This window comes from Aspergillus costaricaensis (assembly GCF_003184835.1).
Source record: "Aspergillus costaricaensis CBS 115574 unplaced genomic scaffold BO79scaffold_18, whole genome shotgun sequence".
Lineage (NCBI taxonomy): Eukaryota > Fungi > Ascomycota > Eurotiomycetes > Eurotiales > Aspergillaceae > Aspergillus > Aspergillus costaricensis.
Window position 1 is genome coordinate 89,139 of NW_020291818.1, and position 22,830 is coordinate 111,968.

A 22,830-nucleotide genomic window follows, 5' to 3' on the forward strand; every position below is an offset into this window, starting at 1 on the left:
ATTGGTGCCCGCTCGATGGATGTTATGATGATTGTTTACTGCGCAGGACTCGCATGGCAACCAGAAGCGGATTAGCGCGGTGGGAGAGGGGCATCACAGACAAACAATGCAAACCTACTCCACGCTTCCCTTTTTCGATGACTCTTTGCGGCGGCCACAGCGGAATTACCTGTGGACAGTGAACCAGTGTTAGAGAGTGCTTTCCTGCTGTGAACGCGAGGTTTTCCAGCTCACGGCTCTCAACTTCTCGGAGTATTATCGCTTCTCGGCGTTCTTCAGACATCATGGCAGCTCCCACATCGGCCGCCGCCAAGCCGTTCGAGTAAGTCACCTACTTCACATCCAGGAAGTTCTAGTCCTTTGGATCGCTAATCTTTGTTCTTTCCAGCATTGTCGCGACCTACAATGACTTGCTCCGCTCCGACCCCGACCTGACTATGCCAATTGCAGCTATCGAAGCTCTGGTACTACTCCTTACAAACTCTCCCTCCTCGACGATATCCGAGACGCTCGACCTTCTCGAGAAATCTACTGCACACCTGAAACAGTCAATCCCGAACCCCATTGGTCTCTCCGCTGGAACCGACCTCTTCCAGCGGTACCTGATCACTACCCTGCAGAGACCCGGACAGCTCGGGCCCGCAGGTGATTTCAACGCGATTAGGGCGCATCTTCTGTCCAACGGACGGTTGTTCATTAGGCGTGCGAAGGAGAGTCGAGACAAGATCGCGGCGTTTGGACGAGGCTTTGTACGCGATGGAAGCACAGTTTTGACGAACGGAGGATCGCGAGTTGTCGCTTCGTTGCTACAGAAGGCTGCGGATGAGAAGGGCGGCCCATCGGCAGTGCGGTTCAAGGTGATCTATGTCCTGTCATCGGCGAAGGGTACTGGTGCGCATTCCGATGAGCCGGAGGGTATGGAGACTGTGCGCGCTCTCCGGGCGAAGGGTGTTCCTGTCGCTACGATCCCGGAGTCGGCTGTTGCATACTCGATGGGCAAGGCCGACACTGTCATTGTCGGTGCCGAGGGTGTGGTTGAAAACGGTGGAATCGTGTCGCGCATGGGAACCTACCAGATCGGTCTTCTTGCTAAGGCTATGGGCAAACCCTTCTACGTTGTGGCGGAGAGCCACAAGTTCGTCCGTATCTACCCGCTCAGCCAGTATGATTTGCCGATTGAGCAGCGCGTGATCGATTTCAAGACTGAAGAAGATGTTGCCGACGAGGCGAAGCAACAGCAAGCTTTGTCTACGGATGCAGCTGTTGCCAAGGCCGTCAAAACGGCAGACAGTGCTGATGTAGTTGACTTCACTCCCCCCCATCTGATCTCTGCCTTGATTACCGACAGCGGTGTCTTGACGCCAAGTGCAGTCAGTGAGGAGCTGATCAAGATTTGGTTCTAATTTTCTATTTCCATTCCGCGCCCTTCCATACAGGCATGAGGCGTGGAGCTTGTGATGTCTTTTAAAAACTGAATGAAGCGGATTGGCGTTAAGGTCATGATATCTCCGGATACTCAAGGTGTTTATTGGTTTGCAATGTGATATCTGTCTGCAAATCTCAAAGAAAATAACAGCTGAATAGAACTAGGATTACAAGTCCGACAAGGACCGTAGCAATTACTATTTTCCAATATACAAAATGCCGAATCCCGGCATATTGGCTATTCACAGCCACACCCGCCGCCGTTGTTTCATGCCACACTAAGATAATCTTAGTACACCTCACCGCGTTAGTGAGGTTTTTGTCTTAAGGGGCAGATGTAGCTGACTACTAGTCATCATTCTTGCCTATAAATTACGTGAGACATTGGAAGCGTGTGATGCAACTGCTCTATACTTGCGTCATAGTATGTTTGTTTGTATTTGTATTGTAAGCTATACAGTTTGCGGGGGATTCTGCCGAGGCTATCCTCATTCAACATTCAAGGCAGTAGGCGGTGAAGGAGGCAACGGACTTGCCATATTAGGCTGGAAGTACTCCGTAATGGCTTCCCCCTATGATTTCATTCCGCGATGGACATCTTGTTCATGAACTCCTACCATGTAGTTTATCTAGCCCCCTGCAGCCGCCATTGGCTTTCATTTTCTTACTGTACCACGCTCCAAGCCTTGTTCATGAGGTGTCATCCGTCTTACTCCCTGCATTAAGCCTGTACACCTGATACCGTCGATCGCAAAAGACTTCCGCCCTACGTCTCCTTGTCTGCGCGCAGTTTCGTATTCGTTTCTGCTGATCGGCCGCTGCACGAGCCAGCCTTACCAGCCCGCGGTCATACTCCGTCTTTTGCTATAGGATCCACCCTCAAACGTCCAGCACTCACCCCCCTTCCTGTCTGTGTCAGCTTTCTGCATGTGTCAGATTTCGTCTATCTATATAACTATTGGGGTGCTGGCTCTCCGGTTCCTTGGATCCATGTGAACCGACGAATTCCTCCTATTGCTTTTGTCCCTGCCCGCAGCATGTCTTCGGCCGTTCAACCACCTAATGGCTCCCCTTTACTACGGCCCCGTGCCGTTCCGGGGTCGAAGAATCTAGACGATTTGACGGCAATTTCCCCCTTGGATAAAGCTGATTCGAGGTGAGTACTTGCATACGGAATTACTAGAATGGCTGGTGCTAACTTTCCTTACTAGTGGCCGCTCAACCCCGGTCCCCGACGATGCTCCCCCCTCCGCGCATTCAATCTCCACAGCAAGAAAGCAAGCACGAGCCCGGACTCGAATATTTTATACAATCGATTATGTTCCTCGAGTATCCCATTTTGACCCGCGCAGCGAGTACCGCGACTTCCGCGGCTTCTATACCTTATTTTGGATTGCATTGTTTATCATGGTCGTTACTACGATGCTTCGGAATATCAAGGATACTGGCTATCCCCTGAGGATCAGAGTATGGAGCCTGTTGTCAGAAAACGTGTGGTCCATGGGGTTCAGTGACGTGGCCATGGTGGTCAGTAGCGCAGTGGTCCTGCCGCTCCACCATCTCATACGAAAAAGCGGTAGCTTGATGCGCTGGGGAAGAGGTGGCATGGTCGTGCAAAGCATCTTCGAGGCAGGCTGGGCCATTCTATGGATCAAGTAAGTTGGCATCTCACTGTACCTTCGGCTAGATGCAGCAGCTAACCAGGCTCGTAGTTGGCCGTTTATGATGCGCTGGACCTGGACGGCCCAGGTCTTCTTCACCCTTCATACTCTAACCATTCTGATGAAGGTGCACTCCTATGCGTTCTACAATGGTCATCTGAGCGAGACGCAGCGTCGACTAGCGTCGCTCGACAAGCCAGGGAAAGTCTCATTGGAAGCGCCAATCCCCTACCCAGATGCATCCCCCCGTCGACGCTCGGTAGCCCGGCGTGCGAGCCACCATGCGCGCTCCGAGTCGATCGCTGAATTGCGCGAGGACTTGGCCACAGAGCTCACCTCTCCTATGGGAAACGTCACCTATCCTCAGAATCTTACCGTTGTTAATTATGTCGACTTTGTATTCTGCCCCACTCTCTGCTACGAGTTGGAATATCCTCGGAGCAAGGAAAGACGGTGGATCGAAATCGGCTTGAAGACTTTGGCTATCTTCGGATGCATTTTCCTATTGACATTGACAAGCGAAGAGTTTATCCTCCCTGTCCTGACAGAGGCCAACATCCAATTGCACAAGGTGTCAAGCGCGGCCGAAAAAGCCCTGATTCTCGCGGAGACCATCAGCATGCTTCTGTTCCCCTTCATGGTCACGTTTCTTCTTGTGTTCCTGGTGATCTTCGAATATGTTTTGGGCGCCTTCGCGGAACTAACTTGTTTCGCTGATCGTCACTTTTACTCAGACTGGTGGAATTCATGCGACTGGTTAGTGGGAAAGCTTATAAAGCCTCTTTGATGATGGCGACTAATTTGGCTACAGGCTCGAGTTCTCCCGCGAATGGAACATCCCCGTTCACCACTTCCTCCGCCGCCATGTATACTTTCCCTCGCTATCGAACTTCTCCAAGCCGGTCGCCATGTTTATCACTTTCCTCGTCAGCGCCATTGCCCACGAATTAGTCATGAGCTGCATAACCAAGAAGCTCCGCGGCTACGGTTTCTTAGCGATGATGCTCCAGCTACCTATCGTTGCGGTACAGAAGTCCAAATACGTCCGTGGAAAGACAACACTAAACGTACTTTTCCCCTCCTGAATACTGTGCCCCAAACCAAATACTGACTCAATCCAGAACCTCTTCTTCTGGCTATCTATGATTTTCGGATTATCACTGGTAAGCTTACCAACAACTTCACACCCGGAGTTCTCGATCAACTCTAACCTACCACAGATGTGTGCGCTTTACGTCCTCGTCTAGACGCACGAAGCCCAAAAGCCCTGTTAGCGGTTGGCTACAAATCTCCCCCGCGACCTACCTAGCACCACCACCAACATCTTATCCCGAGTCTGTAACATACCATATTCGACGTACATTATCATTTGAGCTTGTCTTATCATTTCGCTTTACATATATACTACCATACACATATACATGTTTACATTCTATATACCCTGCTTGTTGGTTTGGCATTGTATATCATCAGTCGGGTTAATTGCATATTTCATCTTATGTTTCTGTTTAAAGACAGTTTCTTTTTGCGTTAAGAGGAAGATTATAGATTGATCTATCCAAGTGTTAATTCTATAGATGGACCTATGTACTATAACACCTATTATATTGATGGGTTTAGGCAAACAGCTTAGATACAGAATATGAAGGGGTAACCAGGTGGAATCTGGATACTCTTAACGATCGGATTCAGCTATACCGAGCTAGTACTACGACCACTACTTTCTCTATATACCCACATTCCGAGTATATGACTCGTTGTCTAAGCCAACAAATCTCAGAGACGCCAGTTACACACAGCCCAATCGAACATAAGACCAAAGAAAAGAGATACTGTATATTGTTTCCCAGAAACAAACCCCACTCACCAGCGGCTTCATGCCTGAGTACCTGCCTCTATAATCCAATTTGTATTCCTAGAGCAACACAGCCAAAACTGAAACGCCGATAATGAAACCAAAAATCAACTAATGACAGAGATATGCCCATGCCTAGAACATGAAGCACTTGTATTGCGAGAGCGATAGATATCCAGTATCAAACAAAACCTGTAGCGGTGTCTGGTCCGTCAAGGACAAGAGACACGTGACTTCACCGATCAAGATGACGTACTCTTCGTTTCGAGTTGGGTGTGTGATGTGTATCATGCGAAGATGAAGTGAGCCGAACAACTTACATATGCTCAATCGGCTCTTCAGGGAGAAGAATCTCTTGGTCGCGGCGAGAACTAGGAAGGCAGGCTTTGAGCGGCGGGCGCACAATGTCGTTGAAGAGGAAGGTTCCGTAGACGAGGAGCGCGAAGCCGACGACTTGTAGCCATTTGAAGGTCTCCCAGCCCAGAGCGAGGGAGACGAGCCAGATGAAGAGGGTCCGGCAGGTGTCAATAGTGCTGCGGGAAGTAGCGGATACGGTGCGGGTGACGGAGAGACCGAAGAAATTGAATCCGCTGAGATTGTCTTGATTGGTATGTTGTTGACGGATAAGGAGGGGTGTTAGGAAGAGACTCACCCAATACTGATCATGATCAAGAAACTGGACATGGCGATTGCTCGGTTATGGAAAACCTGGCTCCATCCTTCCTTCGCATCGAAGTAGCCGTAGCGGCCGGCCTCCGTACGTCCGATGGTCAAGTACAAGATGATCGAGCCAATGACGGTGACAGAGAACCCGAAGATACCTTCCCAGCCAACGACCTGGAGGGGGTCCATTTCATAGTTTTCCAAGATCCACTCTTCCAGAACGAATTGGGACGCAGTGAATATCTGGGCTGCGGCTATAAGCAGCACACCAACGACAGCTTTCAGTGCTTCCGGAGACCGCGTTGTTGCCTGGACTTCTCGGATAGCATGGGTTACTACGGCGGCAGCACTTCCTTGGGTGACGTCGTGCCCTTGGTTGTCGGCGAAGAGGGCACCTGCAAGACCGACCAGAGCAACGCCTAAGACCACAATGAACAGCGCCAACCAATGATAGAGATAAAGTTTGCGGTGGAGGAAAAGAACACTGAAGAGGCCGACGAATAGAACGAGGGCACCACGAGTCATCTGGTAGACACTGGCAGCAACAAAGAGCAACCCGACGTTCATCAGAGTTGTGCCCGCGATATCGCAGCACGCTGGTGCAGCAAGAAGAAAGATCTTGTATCCTCGAAGGTGAACGCGACCGTCTGCTAGCGTGGCGGGCTTCGTGACATCATCTGAAGCTTCTGGCCCTCTGATGGTATAATCTTCCTCATCGTCGAGTCCTTCCGTATTGTTGACAGGGTGATAACCACCAGCTAGAAGAGGCGAAGAGTTGTTGGACAAGCGCGGAGCAAGATACCGTTGATACAGCCAGGTCATGAGAATCACCAGCCAGCTTCCCATTTCTCCGGTGAACATCTGAATACTGCCATCCAAGGGAGATTGTGAGCCGACATATGCAGACTAGGGCAAGGAGGGGAATGCCTACGTTTGGATAACAGGTTGCTCGAAGGTGCGACGGTATTTGGGATAGGGCGAGTCGCAATTCCAGACGCATTGCATGTCCTGTTCATCGGGTGAGCGAAGAGGTGTGTGGCATAGAACAGTAGGGAAGTCAGACCTGGTATTTGTTGAGGATGGTGTTGCACACCCCGGTGACGAGCATCATCGTCACCAGGAATGGAACGGCAGCTTTATTCGCCATGATGCCCCGAGTGTGGTAAGAATATGAGGGACAAAAGGAGTAGTTGTTGAATAGTACAAAGCAGGGAGGAGGTAGAGGGGAGGTACTAAGGGCGATAGATAAGCCACTCGGTGGCTCACGTGGGTGGAGTGATAAGGTGGTCACAGGGAGGGAGGGAGTGGGTTAGTTGGCCAAGTCCGGAGAAGCTGACGATGGGTGGGAGGGCAAGAAGGAATTCAAGGCACATTCAAGTCGAATGACGAGATTGATAGTCGGAAGGAAGCTAGCAAACAGGGAGCTATTGAGCACCCATCCTGGAAGACCGAGGATAATCGATGGGAGAAACACGGAACAAAGCAGACGAGGATGATGGGTGGAAGATGGAGGGAGAGTTCATGGGGAAGAAGAGCCACAGCTTTTAGGTGGACAGGCTAACCTTATCGGCAGCTGATCCCGGAGTGGGTCTTGTCACGGGTCCGTATGGGGCGTATCATTACGGCTGACATACATACGGATAATCCAAAGTGACTAGTTAACTAACTCTAGTTCTAGTTTAAGGACTAAGTATGCAATGCATCGAGATGTATACAGATGGAATATTGGTATAATTAAAGCTAGACTAGATGGTGCTTCAAAACAGCCATGGCATACACATCCAGTTATCCTCCTCAGCCCTAATTCTTTCTCCAGGCCGTGGCGGTTCTCACTCTTCAAACCATCCCCCGAGAGAGCCTTGCTCCCAGGGCGACTCAGCAAATAAACCCTCTTTTTTTTATCACTCGCTCCGTCCAACGCCGCGCCAGAAGAATACCGACCAGTGAAAAGTAAAAAAAAGAAAAAAAAAAGAAGAAGAAACACACAAGACGTCACGAACTAGAAGTGACAAGTCCTCCTCGGCTTAATGTACAATAATCATTCGTGGTCCATGCCATAATGACATAGTAATCCGCACGCCTTTCGCCGGCTCAAATCATAAAAAGCTTCTCGTCACAGGCTACCTGCCTATATCGCACATATCGCGATGCCGCTATCGTCAACGTTGATCGCCCCGTCTTTGCGGTCGACCAGATCCCAATCAAATTCCTCCCATGGATCCGTCATCATAATTCCATCTTCTAGCCGGCCTGGGAAGGTAATCCAATCCGCTGGAAGCCAGCTGCCCTCACTCCCTTCGGTCTTACCATTAAGATCATCCGTCTTCGGAAGCTCGGTATCCTTGGGTGTTTGGGTTACGAGGCCAGTCTCAACAGAATCCGGTGTGTCTTTCGCTTGCGTGTTGGTAAACATCTCAGGGTTGAGGAATTCATCCATAGCACCGAATCCAAGGCCGCCGTCATCGGCGAACTCCATGAAGGTATCCTGTATCGCGTCGAGAGAGATCGCGCTGTTTGCCCATGGATCTTGGGGAGTTGCGTCCGCAGAGGGCCCTGGCTCAGCCATTTTGGCCGGCTCCTTCTTGCCGTCTTTGCCGGCGGTTGGCTTGAGGGGAGATGGCATTGCCGGTTTGGCGGTGGACGTGCGAGGCGTCAATTGTTGGTTCGATGCTGGCGAACTAGGCTTTGGTCCTACTTGGCTGGGAGCTCGCCCCATGGCGGCCGCACTTGTGGGCACTGGAGTGGCCGCCTCGAGTTTAACCTCGTGCTTTGAAGGTGACGAGGTTGCAGCGACCTTACCATTTACAAGCGGGATGCTCTTCAGGTCTGGAGCCCCACTCTTATCCTCGTCCTTCACGAGGCAGGTGCGGAAGCTCTCCAAAGCGAACTCCAGCGGGTTCTCAATGGGCTCTTCAACCTGGTGAGCCTCTGCAACGTGCCTGTCCAAGGCGTTTTGCGTCGCCAACCCTTGGTAGTGATGCTGACACTCGGGGACACTACACTTAAATGCCCCACCCAAGGCTGCACCGGTCGTCCGTGCATCGGCCGGTTTTCCTGCCTGCGCCTTGGAAGTTGGCGCCGCAGAAATGGGTGTAGCTCCGGTTTGGGACTGCTTGCGTTTCTTGGGGGGAGGAAGTTTCAGCTGTTCCGGAGGAACACTACCCGGGCCATAGGCATGGGGAACACCTTGAGGAGAAGGCGCTCCAAACGGGGCTTGGGGGATGGCAGCAGCGCCAGAAACAGTCTGGCTGGAGGCTCGGCGGGCACGCTGAAGTGCTTCCTCCTGCTGTTGCAATTGCTGCAGATTGCTTGCGTTCAGGGCGGGCATGTTGGGTTGGTTGGCCTGTTGCGCAGGTGCTCCCTGAGAGACGCTAAACCGTGGGCCTGGCATCTGTTGGTTGACGCGCGCAATCATGGTATGGAACAGCCTCTTGATGGAACCAGTGTAGAGCCCCAGATATTGTGGCGAAATTGTGAACTGGTCATTGAGAGTCCAATCAGGCCCTGGTTTGAATTGCCTCATTAAGTAGACCCGCTGGAAAGCATCGTCAGTAATGAACGAACCGCACATATAATGGAAAGGGAAAGCAAGCGCATAACTCACCATTGAAAGCAAACTGTGCACATTCTTCTCTTGTCCGGGAATTTTAGTAGCCAGAAATTGAATAAGATTATCCATTTTACTTAGGTAGTCAGTGATCTCCCGCAGCTGTTGCGCCATGGTTGCCTTTTGCTCTGGCGTAATGGATACAGGCTCCCCTGGAGGAGTGTTTCTAGCAATTTCGTTGTACAACTGCTTTAACTTTTCTGGCAACTTGTTCCATTGTTCCTCTGCATGCGCTCTGCTGATGGGAACACGGCCTTGAGGTTGCTGAGATTGCTGCCGGCGCAAATGTGCCTCGAACTGTGCGCGTTGCTGGGGCGTCATAGCAGCCAATTGCTCGCGAGTGAAAAGCATATTCGCCTTTGCCTGTGTAGGGGTTGCTCCCGCCTGAGAAGGAGCGGGAGGGGCGGGTTTCTGTTCTGGAGTGGGCTGAGATTCTGTAGACTCATCATGTGGCAACTTCCTTTTCTGTGCCTGTTTTGCGACAGGCCCTTTCGCATTCTTGCCAGACGGCACAGACTGGGCCTGAGCCTTTGTAGTCGAATTTTGCTGGGGCTGCTGCGCCGTTTGCTGTGAGGGCTGCGGCTCCGGTTTGACTTGAGGCATGGAGGGCGGCACAGTAACCGGGGGCTGCGGTGCTGATAGAGATTGTTGTTGTGCCTGTTGGGCGGCAAGAGCCTGGGCCGCTCGACTCTGGGCCGCCTGTATTTGCTTCTGTCGGTTTCTATGCAGCAATTCGCGGAGTTGATCATCGCTCAGGTTCTGCACCTGACTGCCTAAACGCTGGCGGGCCAATTGAATATCTTGCGCGGAGATGGGACGCATAACCGGCATATTCATTGGCATCTGCTGCTGGCCAGCTTGGAGCTGTGGGTTCATCAAAGGCTGCGGCTGCCCCTGGAACGGTGTCGGCATCCAAGGGCCTTGTCCACCCTGTTCGGGGTTGCGAGCATTCTCTTTGGACTGAGCAAGAATCTGAGCGAGATGGAGTTTCTGCAACGCCAGCAGCTTCGTGATGTCGGCGCCTCCCAGCAGTTGCGGGCTTGTGGCCGCCAATTGCTTCAGCTGACCCCAGGTCTTGATATTTTTCGGAACAGCCGAGGAGATGTTCGGATTGTTGCTCAATATCGCGGGCGGGAAGTGCAATCGATCCATTTCTTTGACCTGTTCGGGAGACATCTCCATACCGCCGCTATGCGCACGAAGAAGTTGAAGCTTATAGAGATCCTGCTGGCGCTGCTGTTGCTGCTGTTGCTGTCGCTGTTGGACGGACATCTGACCTGGCAGCATCTGGTTAGGCTGTTGGGCACCACCCATTCCCGCAAGTTGTTGTTGCAAATTAAGAGACGCTCGTAGGTTCTGCCCATTTTGCATCTGGCCGTTCATCATTTGGCCATTGATCATCTGCTGGCCTTGACCCGACTGCGATAGATTCTGCTGCATGGGCATGGACTGCTGCGAGGCGTTTGCCCTAGCCAGGGCCTGGTTGTTTGCCAGCGCACGCCGTTGATGGTTCATGAGAAATGCGCTTAACTGTTCGTTGCTCATCGAATTGAGTTGCTCCTGGATTTGCGGGGGGAGGTTAGGTGGAATCTGTGGTCTTTGCATAGACGGTTGTCCGTTCATCTGAACGTTCCCAGGCTGTTGTCCCATTCCCTGGGGTCGGGACGGAGGCCGGACTTGCGCTGTTCCTTGTGGCGGAGAAATCTGACCTGGAGCCATTGGCCGATTCAACATGGGCATAGCCGGGCTTTGTTGGGACATTTGATGCTGCATTCGCGCGCCAGGTTGGTTTTGAGACATTGCGAATTGTACTTTGGCAGCTGCTTGCACCCGTGCTTGGTCTTGCGCTGACTGGGATTGTGGCTGTGGCTGCGCCTGGAACTGAGATGCTTGTTGAGATCTATCCTGCGGCATAGTCTGTGCATTCTGCACATGCTGCTGGGCTAGAAACTGTGGGCTTATTCCAGAGCCGTTTATATTTGCCTGCGCGCCCTGGCCAAGCTGCTGTCCGACCTGGAACATATTCTGCGGCGTCGTGAATGGTTGCTGATTCATCTGGGAAGAGCTTGCGGGCACCACAAGTTGGCCTGCCTCCTGAGAGCGCAACCCATCGGCCTGTTGTCCCTGGATGTTCTCAACATTTCCAATGAACGATGACGGATCCAAGCCTTGCTGGCTGCCTACCGAGAAGGAGTTGCGTTGTGCGTTTATCATATTCTGAAACATATGCCGCTGTGTGTTCATCATGGGGTCGCCCATCATGGCACCGTTGGGATCAACCCCAGCACCTGGCGGGCGAATATCACCCCGATTTTTCTTGAACCTCTTCAACTGGTTGAGCGCCTGAGAGCGAAAGAAGTAAGTGATCGGGTCCATGTTTTTCCGTTGCAAATACCCTCGCTGCTCGGGTGTCATGTTCTGCAGGTTCATCTTGATTTTCTCGAGATCCTCTGGCGAGGTCTTCGAGATGATCTGACTCGCTATGCGACAAACTTGTTCGTACTCAGAAGCGGAAAGGGTGTTTAAATCGTCCGAAAGCGCTGCCCCATTCGCAGGTTTTTGTTGCGGGCGCTGTTGCTGTAATATGTTCTGATGTTGCTGCTGCGCTTGCTGGCGGTGTTGCATTGCAGCTTGTTGGCTTATGTCACCCATGCCCATCGACATTTGCTGTTGTCCGGGCAAAGGCGATGCTTGCACGGGGCGATTCATTTGCGGGTTGAATGGCGGCTGTCCCAATCCAGGCATTCCCATAGCTTGCCCTTGGGGCATCATCCCACCTTGCATTACCGCTGCCTGTCTTGCACGAGTATCGCGAATATGAAGGAGCTTCTCATTGCATTCCCTTTCGTAATCGGCCTGAGAGACGCCATGATTAGAGCCCACGTAACACAAGGTAAAGGGAAGTAACAGTATCTACCTTCTGGCCAGCCTCTTTGAATGCCTTCTGTTCGAAGGTCAAGGCAGCATGCGCAGCATTCTGCATGTCTATACGAGGCTGGATTAAACGCAGTGAGGTGATCCTAGGAGGTGATGGATTAGCGTAGGCACCAGCCACTTCTTAGGGAATGAAAGGAGGGGGAGGGGTGCAAGTGAATTTATTTGAGTCAGGTTAGTGACGACAGGGATGCGCATGGTGGGAACCTACATTTGGTACACCTTGAGTGCTCGCTCTCTGATGGGAACATCCGCTCGCCAACCGGAATATTGACCCTGTGCCTGCAGCGCCTGTGCGACTTGCTGGAGGATTATTTGGTTATTCTCAGGTTTTGTCGGAAGTTGCATTTGGCCATGCGGCTTAACTCCGCCATTCATGGCCCCGCCAACATTGGGGAAGTTTGCCGGATTCATGTCAACAACCCCCCTCAATGGGGATCGAGGAGTAGTCCGCGCAAGCCGTCCGTGGGTGTCAGCATTCGCCGGCGTCAATGCCAAGCGCTACACTATGCGATAGACGAAATTGTAAGTCAAAGTAGACGGGCGCTCTTCCAGCAGACGTCGTCGGTGCGAGAGAGAAGTGGGATGAGACCGGCGGTGGGGCCTGAGGGGGCACGAGAGAAAGGAAAACGGGAAGACGATGCAGATGAGTCTCGTCGCAGGTTGATCGCGTCCGAGACTGTTGAGTTGGTTGCGGCGTGGGCTTTCGCTGTAAATCCAGGTAGGTAGATGGGGGTGAAACGAAAGAAGACGAGCAATAGGAACAAGCACGGGACGGCGGTAGAACACGGGGGACCAACGCAGCAGGGAAACAAGGCGTTCGGGCACCAGTGTTCAGACAGAGCGGTTTCGTTGGCAGATGCCCGGGGGGAGTGGCTTGGGGGGGGGGTTGTCAGACTAAGCAGGATTGAGTCCGGTGGATGCTGGATCAGTGACAGGGATGTTGCAGTGGCACTGGGCCAGTGAGTGCAGAGCCGTTCGTCTCGATGACTATGGAGCTTCCCGGGGCTCTAAGAGTTGGGAAGATGGGTGGCAGGACGGGGAGAAATGACGAGGTAATTTCGGAAACCTAAGCGGGAAGAAGGAAAAATGAACAAGTTAGGATGTTGCTTCGATATTACAAAAGAAGAACAAGAAGACGAAGAAGAAGAAGAAGAGAAGAAAGAGAAAGGCAAAAGCATCCAGCAGGGCAGTAAATTTCCAGCGTTCTGGTTTGGCAGTGAATGAATGCAGAAGTGCGCAAAAAGCCGAACGGTCGGAAAGAGGAGGACGCTAGAGTCAAGAAGGGGATCATCATACCTGAGTTTACAGTAAGACAGGTAACCCGATAACCAGCTGCACGGTGGCGTGTTCGACAAGCGTGTCAGCTGGGAGGGCAGGATTAGATGTAGAGAAAATGAGACGAGGAAAAAGGAAAAAAAAAGTGCCGAAGAGAATAGTGATAGTAATAGCAATAGTTTAAAAAAAAGAGAGAGAGAGGAGGGGTGTGTGGTCAATGAGAAAGGAAATAAACAGCCAGAGAGGAATCGGTCTGAGAAACTCGAGTGGTAAAGAGAGAGTGAGTGAGAGGGTGGGAAAGGCGGAGATCGCGAAACCAGGGAATTAGACTAGGAAGGGAGGAATAGCCGGGTTATGAAGAAGGTAAAATTGAGTGGGTAAAAAACAAAAAGAAAAAGGAAAATATAATAAGAAAAGGAAATCGAAAATAATAAGATAATAAAAAAAGGAAGGGAAATCTTTTGAAAAGAAAATATGAAAAAACAAAAAATAACAACAGAATATAATAACCTCGACAAATCCCAATATATGGGTAACAAAGGGGAGAATGAGGAAGATAGAGAGGGGGGGTTGTGGTTAAGGGAGATTGAAGGTGGGAGGAGGAGGAAGCAGGCAAGAAATGTTGAAGATCCCGCTTGAAGGAGGGAGAAAACGAGCGGGCAAGAGGGAGGAGGAGGGCAGGCGATGCTGTGCTGGGGGTTAAGGAAGTCTAAGTTTGGGTGATGGTAACGGTAAGGTAATTGAGCAATTGATGGGAGTGGTGTGCCTAAGGCGCGAGTTTGGGTTAGTGTGGCCGAGAGGAGCCAGACTAACAGGTACTAGACTTCCCAAGGCCCTTCTTGGGGATCTGCCCGTTGGTGCTCGTCGTCGGTCGGGCAAGGTTAGGGAAACTTAATTAGTCCCTCAACTAGGACCAAGTGGGTATCTTTTCTACTTGCCGTAGGTCCAGAGTGGGCTGCCTGCTTAAGGTACACCCTCTTCCCGTCGCTTGGTATTTTAAAAAAAGAGATGTAAGTAAAAGCAATAGATACTTCTCCAAAGAATCATTACCAGTATGTAGTCTTAAGTAGAAGTAACTATCTAACTAAATGACTAACTAGTACTTTGTATCGAATCAATACTCTTCTTTATTCTTTCATCCAATAAGTCAATGTATTGACTGTCCCTTTCTTCTATCTTCTGACGCAGTCTCCATCCATGGATTCTTCCTCACAAGATAGAAGAAAACAGAGTTGGGTGTCGTGCAAATGACGGCTGCAGAGATGGGGGGACGACCAAAGCGGGCCATCTTTTCCTCGGTACCATTCCCCTGCCCATTTTCAGTTCATCATGACTGGCTCTGACTCTTGACTGATTGATTGAATGACTGACTGAAGGTGACTTGAACTAACTTACCGACTTACTTACTACTTACTTACTAACTATCCGTCTACTTACTAGTACCGTATTGGCCTGGTCCGGGTGACTGGCTGAAAGGGACGCAAGGTCTGTCAGGCCAAGAAATGTTGGTTTCGCAGACCTTCCGCATCGAATCAATGCTTCATGTTTTTTTCTTTCTTTTCCTCTCATTTCTTTCTTTCTTTTTTTTTTTCCTGTTCTTTTCTTTTTTCCTCTTTTTTCACCCTACTCTTCCAATGGTCTCAATATCCCGCACAGGGGCCGACCATTCTGGTTAGTAGTACGTAGTACACAGCCTGAAGGAGTAGTCGGTTGGTCAGGTCCCCTCCCCCCTCCACCCATACCTTCACCCAATTAGTGTGCATGAACCTTTGGAAATAAAAATGTCTCTTTTTTTGTCTGGATGTTTCCGCATTGAATACGGATGTCCTCACACCTTAAGCGACGAAATATCCACCGAGTCGTTAAGTGGTCTACCAAATGGGAGGATGTCTCTTCTGTATAATTATGAGTATTACTACGAAAGCGGCTGCCTGGTTCCATCCATAATTCCTACCGCTACTCAATCGGACTTTCTAGAGGCGCGTGTGTACAAATGCCCCACTACTGGCAATCCCTCTGGTTCCGTGGGACGATAGCCTACCCAGGGACTAGATAGATAGCAGTCTACTAGTAGATAACCTGCACTAATATTCAAAGAGGGCGAGCTGAAGTCAGATGAACTAACTGCAATCATTCTCAGCTTGGGTCCACTGCATTACAGCCAAAGTCATGTCAACTGAAATGATCGATGTTCCTGCGTCCAAATAATTTTTTTTTCAAGTAGGTAGGAATCCCAACAGGAGTCTGAACCAAGCTGTCTCTGTCTGTGCGGATGGAAGTGCGGTAACAAGGACCGTCCTACAATACTTGATCTTTACGCTCCGGTTGTTGCTTTCCGGTCTATCCATTGCTAGCTCAATAAAGTGAGTGTCTACCTTGCAGACACTGAACCAAATGAAGTAATAGCACATAGCGTCCGTACGCGGCAGACCAAAAATGACTACTAAGTTCCGATGCGCGAATAGAAGCCATGGCCATCTGCCAGTCGACCGTACGACCTACTCACTAGGGCGACTGTGGGTGTGTCAATGCTGTCTCCCCCCTTCCAATCCATTTTTCGTCATTTTCCATTTCTCATTTTCCATCCCTCAAATCAGATTACTATAAATGTAAACATGTTCCACAACACTTTCTTCACCTCACAGTTCCCCTGATCAAGACGAAGTCAAAGCTAACATCGATATCTCTGCGTTCAGAGATCTTGTTCATGAGCCTTGGGGGAGTGTTCTTTCTATCTTTCTACAACTAAGGACAGAGTTTGGGTGGCGGGTAGAATGAACTGGTAAGGTGTTCCTTCAACCTTTAAAGTAGAAAGAGGAAAGAATATGTGAGCAGGGAAAGCGGCGGCTGAAACACGCGGTGCTTCGGGCTGGTCGGGATCAGTATTGTATTTGCATGCCGGACTGCACTTCATAGGATGAGGTATTAACCATGCCACTCTACAACTCTGAAAATATAGGGCAGTCATGTTCTAAGAAAAATCAAGCAATGAAATGGGATGATATATCTCATTCCATAACACCCCAGCGTGAGAACTCCCATCCTTCCCGTTTCAACTTCCCCCACGGGTGACCGACCAGGCACGGAGTCGATCGCAGGCACCGCCGTGATCATCCGTCCGTATCCATCGGGCTAGTGTCGAATGCGGGCAAAAGCGTCAGCCAAGTGGACCTAACTAAACAGTGCCTTAAAAGTACTCGTCCGCCTGTTGCTTCTTTTAGCAGCGGGACACGTCAGGTGATACCACGTGACGCGGGTGCTGTCGTCACCAGATGGATGCACTTTGATTAGCATCGACCAACAACGACGAGCTTTGGGAAATGAGATGATCCATAAAACTGTCCTCGTTTCCATTATCACCTCTCTGTCTGTCCGGTCCCTTTTTTCCGCGTCCTGTCTAGCCCCCAAAACCTTCTTTGCATGCTTCTGCAACCCCCCTGGATCTCTTGGGTCAAACAGTCTCTCTTTTTAAGTTGACTTACGATGATTATTATTGATTGATTGACTGATCCGATCGATCAAGACCCTGGATTACCCCGTACTGCGACTAGTTACTCCTACTACCTCCTTCCTCCGCTGCCGCATGTCGAACGCCCCTCCAGAATCGCCATGATTTCCGCATCACCGGTTCCCGTGGGGTCCAGCGTCTTTTTTACTTTGGCCCTCCTTACGATCTCTGTGCTAGTTTTGTTACTTCTGCGACGCTTTCTCACTCTCCGCGCGACTCCGGCCTACCTTTCCATCCCCGTCTTCCTTGCACTCGCGCTTCCGGCCAGTGTAGTTCTTCTAGTACCAATTGATCTAGCATCGAGCTCGCGCGATGGCGGAGGCCCCACGGCCATCTGGCTACCCGACCGTCTAATTCTCGTCTCCTGGCGCATCGCTTACTGGCTAATCTTTGTGCTGACATGGTAGGTGATGTGCAGCACGATGTGTCCGATCGCAACCGTCACAATCTAGATCAACCACTAACGCTTTACTTCCTCTCAGGGCCATCCTTCCTTTACTCGGAGAATACATTGATTCGGGCTACCGTGATCCGAAAGGTCGCATTCAATATTCCATTCGCTCCAATGCGCGGTACCAACTGATTGTTCTGTGCTGTGCAACGGTCGGATTAATCTACATCTCGATCCAGAATGGTTTTGAATTCACCTCGATTAAGACGCTAGTGATGGCTCTTGCATATGTTTGGGGTCTGGTTCTGGCCATCTATCTGATGGGTCACGGACTTGTGTCCATTCCCCGCACGCTCTTCCGTAACTCCAACGTCAGTGGTCGTCTGCGGAGAATCCAAGCACATGCTCCGAAACTGCACGACCGTTTGATGGACGCCATTAATGACCTGGAAAGCTTGGAGTCGCAAGTTGCTCAATTGCAGCGTCGCAAAACGGGCACCGCTCGCGATTTTCAGGAATGGATTGATGAATTGGCAGAGACCTCGAACCCGCCCGAGCTGCGTTCGGGGCTCTTGGAACATGCGGACGGGCCCGGCACTATCCCTGCCGTCATTACTGAACGTTACCTTGCGGACTTGACCCGACGTCTTCAGCGCGCTCGGCATCAGAAGGCTCGCTTCGTCGATGAGTGGGATCGCTTGGTCCTATCCGCAGCAGACATGCAGGCAATATTCAATGCGTCGGCATCTAAGAAGCTCGAGTTTATTCACTCCCCCCATCGAGCATCTTGGCTCCCGAGCCTGAACTTCCTGAGTCCCTATATGCGCTACCACCTCTATGTGCATGTCATTCCAAACGTACGACTTGCACTAGGCGCAGTTTTCTCGGCGGCCTCCGTGTGCGTTGTCTGGTCGGAGTTGGTCAAGTCCTTGGCGCCTCGGCTATCCGTTGTGACGCTTTCTATAGTTTCTTACCACAAGGAGCCTGCGCCGGTCGACTTTGGGCGCCAATTGATTGCCTCTGCTTGGCTGCTGTACATGTGCTCGGCAGCATTAGTGGGTGTCAACGACGCCAAAGTGTGGGGCAACCGTGCTTTGGTCCGCCGAAACACGTACGGGGAGAGCGCCTGTTGGTATGCGGGGCTAGTCGCCAGACTGACAGTTCCCATCGCTTACAACTTCTTGACCTTTTTGCCTGCGACCGTCCGGCAGAACACTACTTTTTACAAGTTCTTGGGCCGGTTCATTGACCTTACCCCGCTCGGAAAGGGCTTTGATTACTTCTTCCCGGTCTTCATTCTGGTGCCTATCGGTGCCACCCTATTCAATCTCTACGGTCGCGTCCAGAATATCTGCAGCTGGGGTCTTCTGGAAGAAGAAGACGATGATCTGGAGAACAACCCCGGTGGCTACGGACTAGGTGGGTGGCGAGAGGGGCGTGATCTTATCGACCGGGAGCTCAACGGCCTCGGCTCTTTGGGACTCTCCCCTCGTGGCGGTCGGTCACCTCGCCCGTCCAGTCGCATTGACGATGACACGCCAGCATTCTCCTCCTCTCGCACCGCGCTGCTGGAGAATTCTAGAACCCCTCGGGCCTCCAGAGGTACACCCGCCACGACTCCGTTGATGGAAGATGAGGATGAAGATAACTTTTTCCAGTCTTTCGCTCATCGAGTGAGGAACACATTTGAAACCGCCAGCAAGCCCCAGTGGCTGCAGGGCGACTCCTTCCGTCTCCCCAGATGGATGGGCAGTGAAAGCAATGAAGGTGATAGCGGACTGGCAAGGTGGTTTGGTGGTCGACCAGCACCTGGCGGAGTCCGACTGTAAGAACACTGACCGGTCGGTAATGTAACCTGACTTGCTGCATGGCGAAGGCGTTGCTGGTAGACACTTTTACATGGTAATGTTTATAGATGTACATAGTATATATAGCTCTCAATGACAGTTTTGCGCTTATCCTGTATACTTTGTTTGTAGACTACCCCAGCCGCTTCACATCTAGCCACAGTTAGTATCCAGCATCATACTGATTTCTCAATGCAGTACTAGCGATACCCAACAAACACCATGAATATCACAGTAAGCATCAGCATCAACCTTTTATCTTCATACTATCTCATCTCATCTAGCATGAGCTCTCCCGATCACAACGGCTGCGGGGAACCCTACTACTAGATAACCTGCTACCCACTCACCTGTTTTAGTGCCATGTCGATCACGCTGCAGGAGTCAGGGTAAGCAAGCAAGCTAAATCCACCATGTCCAGCATGATACAGCAGGTAGGTAGGTACCTGACACCTGCTGGTCATATCGAATGCATATGCATATCACTTAGACAAGGGGGCGTGCTTACACAGGATGGATGGATGGATGGATGGATAAGCCTGATGAACGTTCTAGGCAAATGGTAAGAGGAATAGCACCACTCTTTCACTTGAAGGTGGTATCCTTTGAGATAATAGAACACTAACCCCAGGTGAAGAACTCAACATACTACATACACACAAGGCTTAACTTCTCCAAACTCACTATCCAAATAAATGTCTATCCGATCGCTGTTCTCGAGCCAAAGTTTGATCTAACTACTGTATTCTGCTGGTACCTAACTATCATACTGAACGAGCTCTGACGGGCGGGGTCAATGTCCTGTCCTCGTATTTGTAGCGTTAGTCTGACATGGATAGCCAGACTTAGTTCTGGATCATGTCGATCGGTAGGTAAGTAACTTTCATTGTTCACCTCTAGAACTGTTTTTGCCACTCAGCAGCTGAGGGTTTGCTGCCTGTAAGGCTCCAGGAGTACAAAATATTAAATAAATAAAGGGTTGGTGTTTTTTTCTGCGAAAATGAAACCCAATCTGACGTGCGCGGTGCATTGCCACGTGTGGTCGATCAAATGGGCTGGTAGCCTATGAAGGAGAGGGGGTAAATGTAGGGTCTTGTGTGTAGGTTGGTTGTGTTTGGTCTGTTGGGTGTTATATTGAAGTAGTACTTTGATGCGGTATGTTTCTCCAGTGGTGATATCGTAGTATAGATAGTATGAGTATGCCTGGGCGGGGAGAATATAGATTTGAGTCACTGGCTTGGCAGATTATGCTTTTCCCCTGTAAGCCTTGAAGACCACATGGTGTGGCTCGTGTTGTTGTTTGTCGTGTGAGGAGGAAGGGGGAAAAAAGCAATGAGAAAGGCACAGCAGCCTTGTCAGGAGATCATTAGTAGTGGTAACTACTACTGGAGGATATATGCCTGTCTGCCTTGAGCAACAAGTAACTAGTAAGTAGTACCACCCAAGTAAGTTGACTGCGCAACTCCGATTGCGGGCAGCAGCAGCAGCTCCACCGCAGGATTTGCGGCTGCGGCAAAAAAAAAAAAAAGCCCTCTCCGCCTTATCTGCCTGGTCCGGAGCTAAAGTGGCCATCTTCCATGACCTCAAACACGCCCTTCCCCTGTCGTCATCCCCCTTCATTGCCTCGTGCCCTGGCCGTCAATCCATGAGCCAGCTGCTCTCGCACATTTCTCTGTCCTCGCTGGGCGAGACGTGTGCATCCTACTTAGACCACGTCACCACCAACCTTCCTCCGTCCTTGCACACTTTCCACCATCAACTCATCGCCACGCTCTCATCAGCCAAAGACTCGACTCCCCTGCGCCTGCTTACGCCTTGGCCCGAACTACTAGCGGACCACCCGGACGCCGCATACACCACACCCGTCGCTTACACCCTCATCGTCTGTACAATTGTCATTCTCGTCATGTCCTGGCGCACTCCGTTCGCCAACTTCTGGCGCCGCGGTTACACCAACGTCGACAATACCCCCCAAGTCACCGACAACGACTACAGCTACATCACACAAGATGATATCGTCAACCCACCCGCAAACACGTATCGCAATCAATACGCAGGAGCGGAGGACACCGAGCCCGACACTCTTATTCTGAAACACCGCAAGGAAAAGTACGATCTGCACTTCCCGGCTTACGCTATCAACGACGGCGCCCTCAGCGTGGGTCAACTGAGACAGCGGGCAGCGGAGGCGACGCGCACCCCTGATCCGAAGCGGATCAAACTGCTCTACAAGGGGAAGTTGTTGGACAACGACTCGCTGCCGTGTCGGTCGGAGGGTCTCAAACAACAGTCGGAAGTGCTATGTGTCGTCTCCGGAGTGGAGCCGGGGGAGAGCTCGCCCAGTGAATTGTCCGAGGCGGAGGCTGACAGGAACGCGGAATCCGCCCGTCAGGAGGGATCTAGTCGCAAGAAGTCGAAGAACAAGAAGCGCAACAGCAAGAATAAGAAGAAGAGCGGAAAGCAAGGCGACGGTTCAAATAGCCTCCCACCTCCCGCCGAAGAACCTCCGCGCCCGTCCAACGGAACCGGCATGCCGCCCCCAGCACCCAATTTGAAGTCGTTCAACAACCCGATCGACCAAGTGAACGCCCTGTCGTCGTATCTGCAGCGGGAGCTTGTTCCTCTCTGCGAGGACTACATCACGAACACACCGGCGGATGCCAAGTCACGCGAGTTCGAGTATAAGAAGCTGACGGAGACGATTCTGGCGCAGGTTCTTTTGAATGCGGACAACATCAACCCCGACGGTGTGCAGGAAATCCGTGATGCGCGCCGGGCTCTTGTAAAGTCAGCTCAGAACGCGCTCAACAGTCTGGACCAGGTCAGCAGGACATAAGACGTCGCGGCTGGCAAATTATGCAACTTTTGCTTTTTCTTCTGTACATGAGCGATGGGAATATTCCAGGGAAAGATGATCATAATAATACAACGAAATAGAGAACACATTAACCTTTTGCTATCTTCATTTGCTTTGCTTTGTTAGGGTCTGTCTGTCGGGTGCCATCCAGGAGCTACTTATCTAGAACAGATAGACCCCCCTCGTGCATCGAGACCATTACCACAACTGAGTTCATGCTGCACATACATACAAATGCTGCGGGTTTTACCTATGATTTGCATGGGACGGCGTCCGGACGATAAAATTGAATAGGCTGGTGGTTGGGGGTTGGTTCCTTGCAGGATAATGATTGCGATAGTCCGTACAAATCAGTGTGTTTCTACCACTTGCTTACTTACATATATTTCACACATACATAAGTACATGTGGACCACGTGTTCAAGTAAGTAAGTACTGAGTAAGTAGTATTCGGATGCGGTGAAATAGATCCTGAGCGCAAGACACTCTCCGAGCCAACCACAACACTCACTCATGGTCGGTCAGGTCAATCAAGGATATCCTGGTTAAGACACAACCCTCAAAGTTCAGGATGACCTTGGTCAAAACAAACCTTGACGTTAATGTTAAGCCTGTCAGCGGCCGTGGCGTAGACCACCGAGCAAGCCATCTGGTGATTAGAAGTTGCTGGTTGGTAATGGGCGATACTGGTACTGTTTGGTCATGGGTTGGGTTGGGTTGGGTAGGTTAAAGGCAAGGAGGTTGTTACAGGTAAGTTGGGAATTTACCCGACTTTTGATGGTGAGGCTATCAGATTGGAACTGG

The 22,830-nt window shown here is 51.0% G+C and overlaps 6 protein-coding genes across 6 annotated transcripts; 4 read left to right on the forward strand and 2 right to left on the reverse strand.

Moving 5' to 3' along the window:
- The first annotated feature begins 178 nt into the window (after positions 1-178).
- BO79DRAFT_287940 (translation initiation factor eIF2B subunit alpha) lies at positions 179-1,432 on the forward strand. Its single transcript, XM_025688638.1, has 2 exons — positions 179-322; positions 389-1,432. Exons 1-2 carry the CDS (start codon positions 285-287, stop codon positions 1,401-1,403), a joined length of 1,053 nt encoding a protein of 350 aa, XP_025538812.1. The 5' UTR covers positions 179-284; the 3' UTR covers positions 1,404-1,432.
- A 987-nt stretch (positions 1,433-2,419) lies between these two features.
- On the forward strand, positions 2,420-4,421 carry BO79DRAFT_287941 (putative sterol o-acyltransferase (APE2)). The gene is made up of 6 exons (XM_025688639.1): positions 2,420-2,581; positions 2,637-3,080; positions 3,138-3,842; positions 3,898-4,153; positions 4,208-4,249; positions 4,307-4,421. The coding sequence occupies exons 1-6, from the start codon at positions 2,463-2,465 to the stop codon at positions 4,331-4,333; spliced, it is 1,593 nt and encodes a 530-aa protein (XP_025538813.1). The 5' UTR covers positions 2,420-2,462; the 3' UTR covers positions 4,334-4,421.
- Positions 4,422-4,771: 350 nt separating this feature from the next.
- BO79DRAFT_238073 (putative nucleotide-sugar transporter) lies at positions 4,772-7,099 on the reverse strand. The gene is made up of 4 exons (XM_025684772.1): positions 6,668-7,099; positions 6,536-6,612; positions 5,594-6,472; positions 4,772-5,531 (listed from the first exon to the last, which is right to left on the reverse strand). The coding sequence occupies exons 1-4, from the start codon at positions 6,749-6,751 to the stop codon at positions 5,258-5,260; spliced, it is 1,314 nt and encodes a 437-aa protein (XP_025538814.1). The 5' UTR covers positions 6,752-7,099; the 3' UTR covers positions 4,772-5,257.
- Positions 7,100-7,641: 542 nt separating this feature from the next.
- BO79DRAFT_20123 (uncharacterized protein) lies at positions 7,642-12,716 on the reverse strand. Its single transcript, XM_025681554.1, has 4 exons — positions 12,357-12,716; positions 12,129-12,231; positions 9,209-12,067; positions 7,642-9,139 (listed from the first exon to the last, which is right to left on the reverse strand). The coding sequence occupies exons 1-4, from the start codon at positions 12,557-12,559 to the stop codon at positions 7,733-7,735; spliced, it is 4,572 nt and encodes a 1,523-aa protein (XP_025538815.1). The 5' UTR covers positions 12,560-12,716; the 3' UTR covers positions 7,642-7,732.
- Positions 12,717-17,032: 4,316 nt separating this feature from the next.
- On the forward strand, positions 17,033-19,151 carry BO79DRAFT_149772 (LMBR1 domain-containing protein; the record flags this gene model as incomplete). The annotated part of the gene is made up of 2 exons (XM_025678599.1): positions 17,033-17,334; positions 17,414-19,151. 2 exons carry the CDS (start codon positions 17,033-17,035, stop codon positions 19,149-19,151), a joined length of 2,040 nt encoding a protein of 679 aa, XP_025538816.1.
- A 1,414-nt stretch (positions 19,152-20,565) lies between these two features.
- BO79DRAFT_245786 (BAG family molecular chaperone regulator) lies at positions 20,566-22,184 on the forward strand (the record flags this gene model as incomplete). The annotated part of the gene is made up of 2 exons (XM_025685497.1): positions 20,566-20,596; positions 20,699-22,184. 2 exons carry the CDS (start codon positions 20,566-20,568, stop codon positions 22,003-22,005), a joined length of 1,338 nt encoding a protein of 445 aa, XP_025538817.1. The 3' UTR covers positions 22,006-22,184.
- Positions 22,185-22,830: the final 646 nt, after the last annotated feature.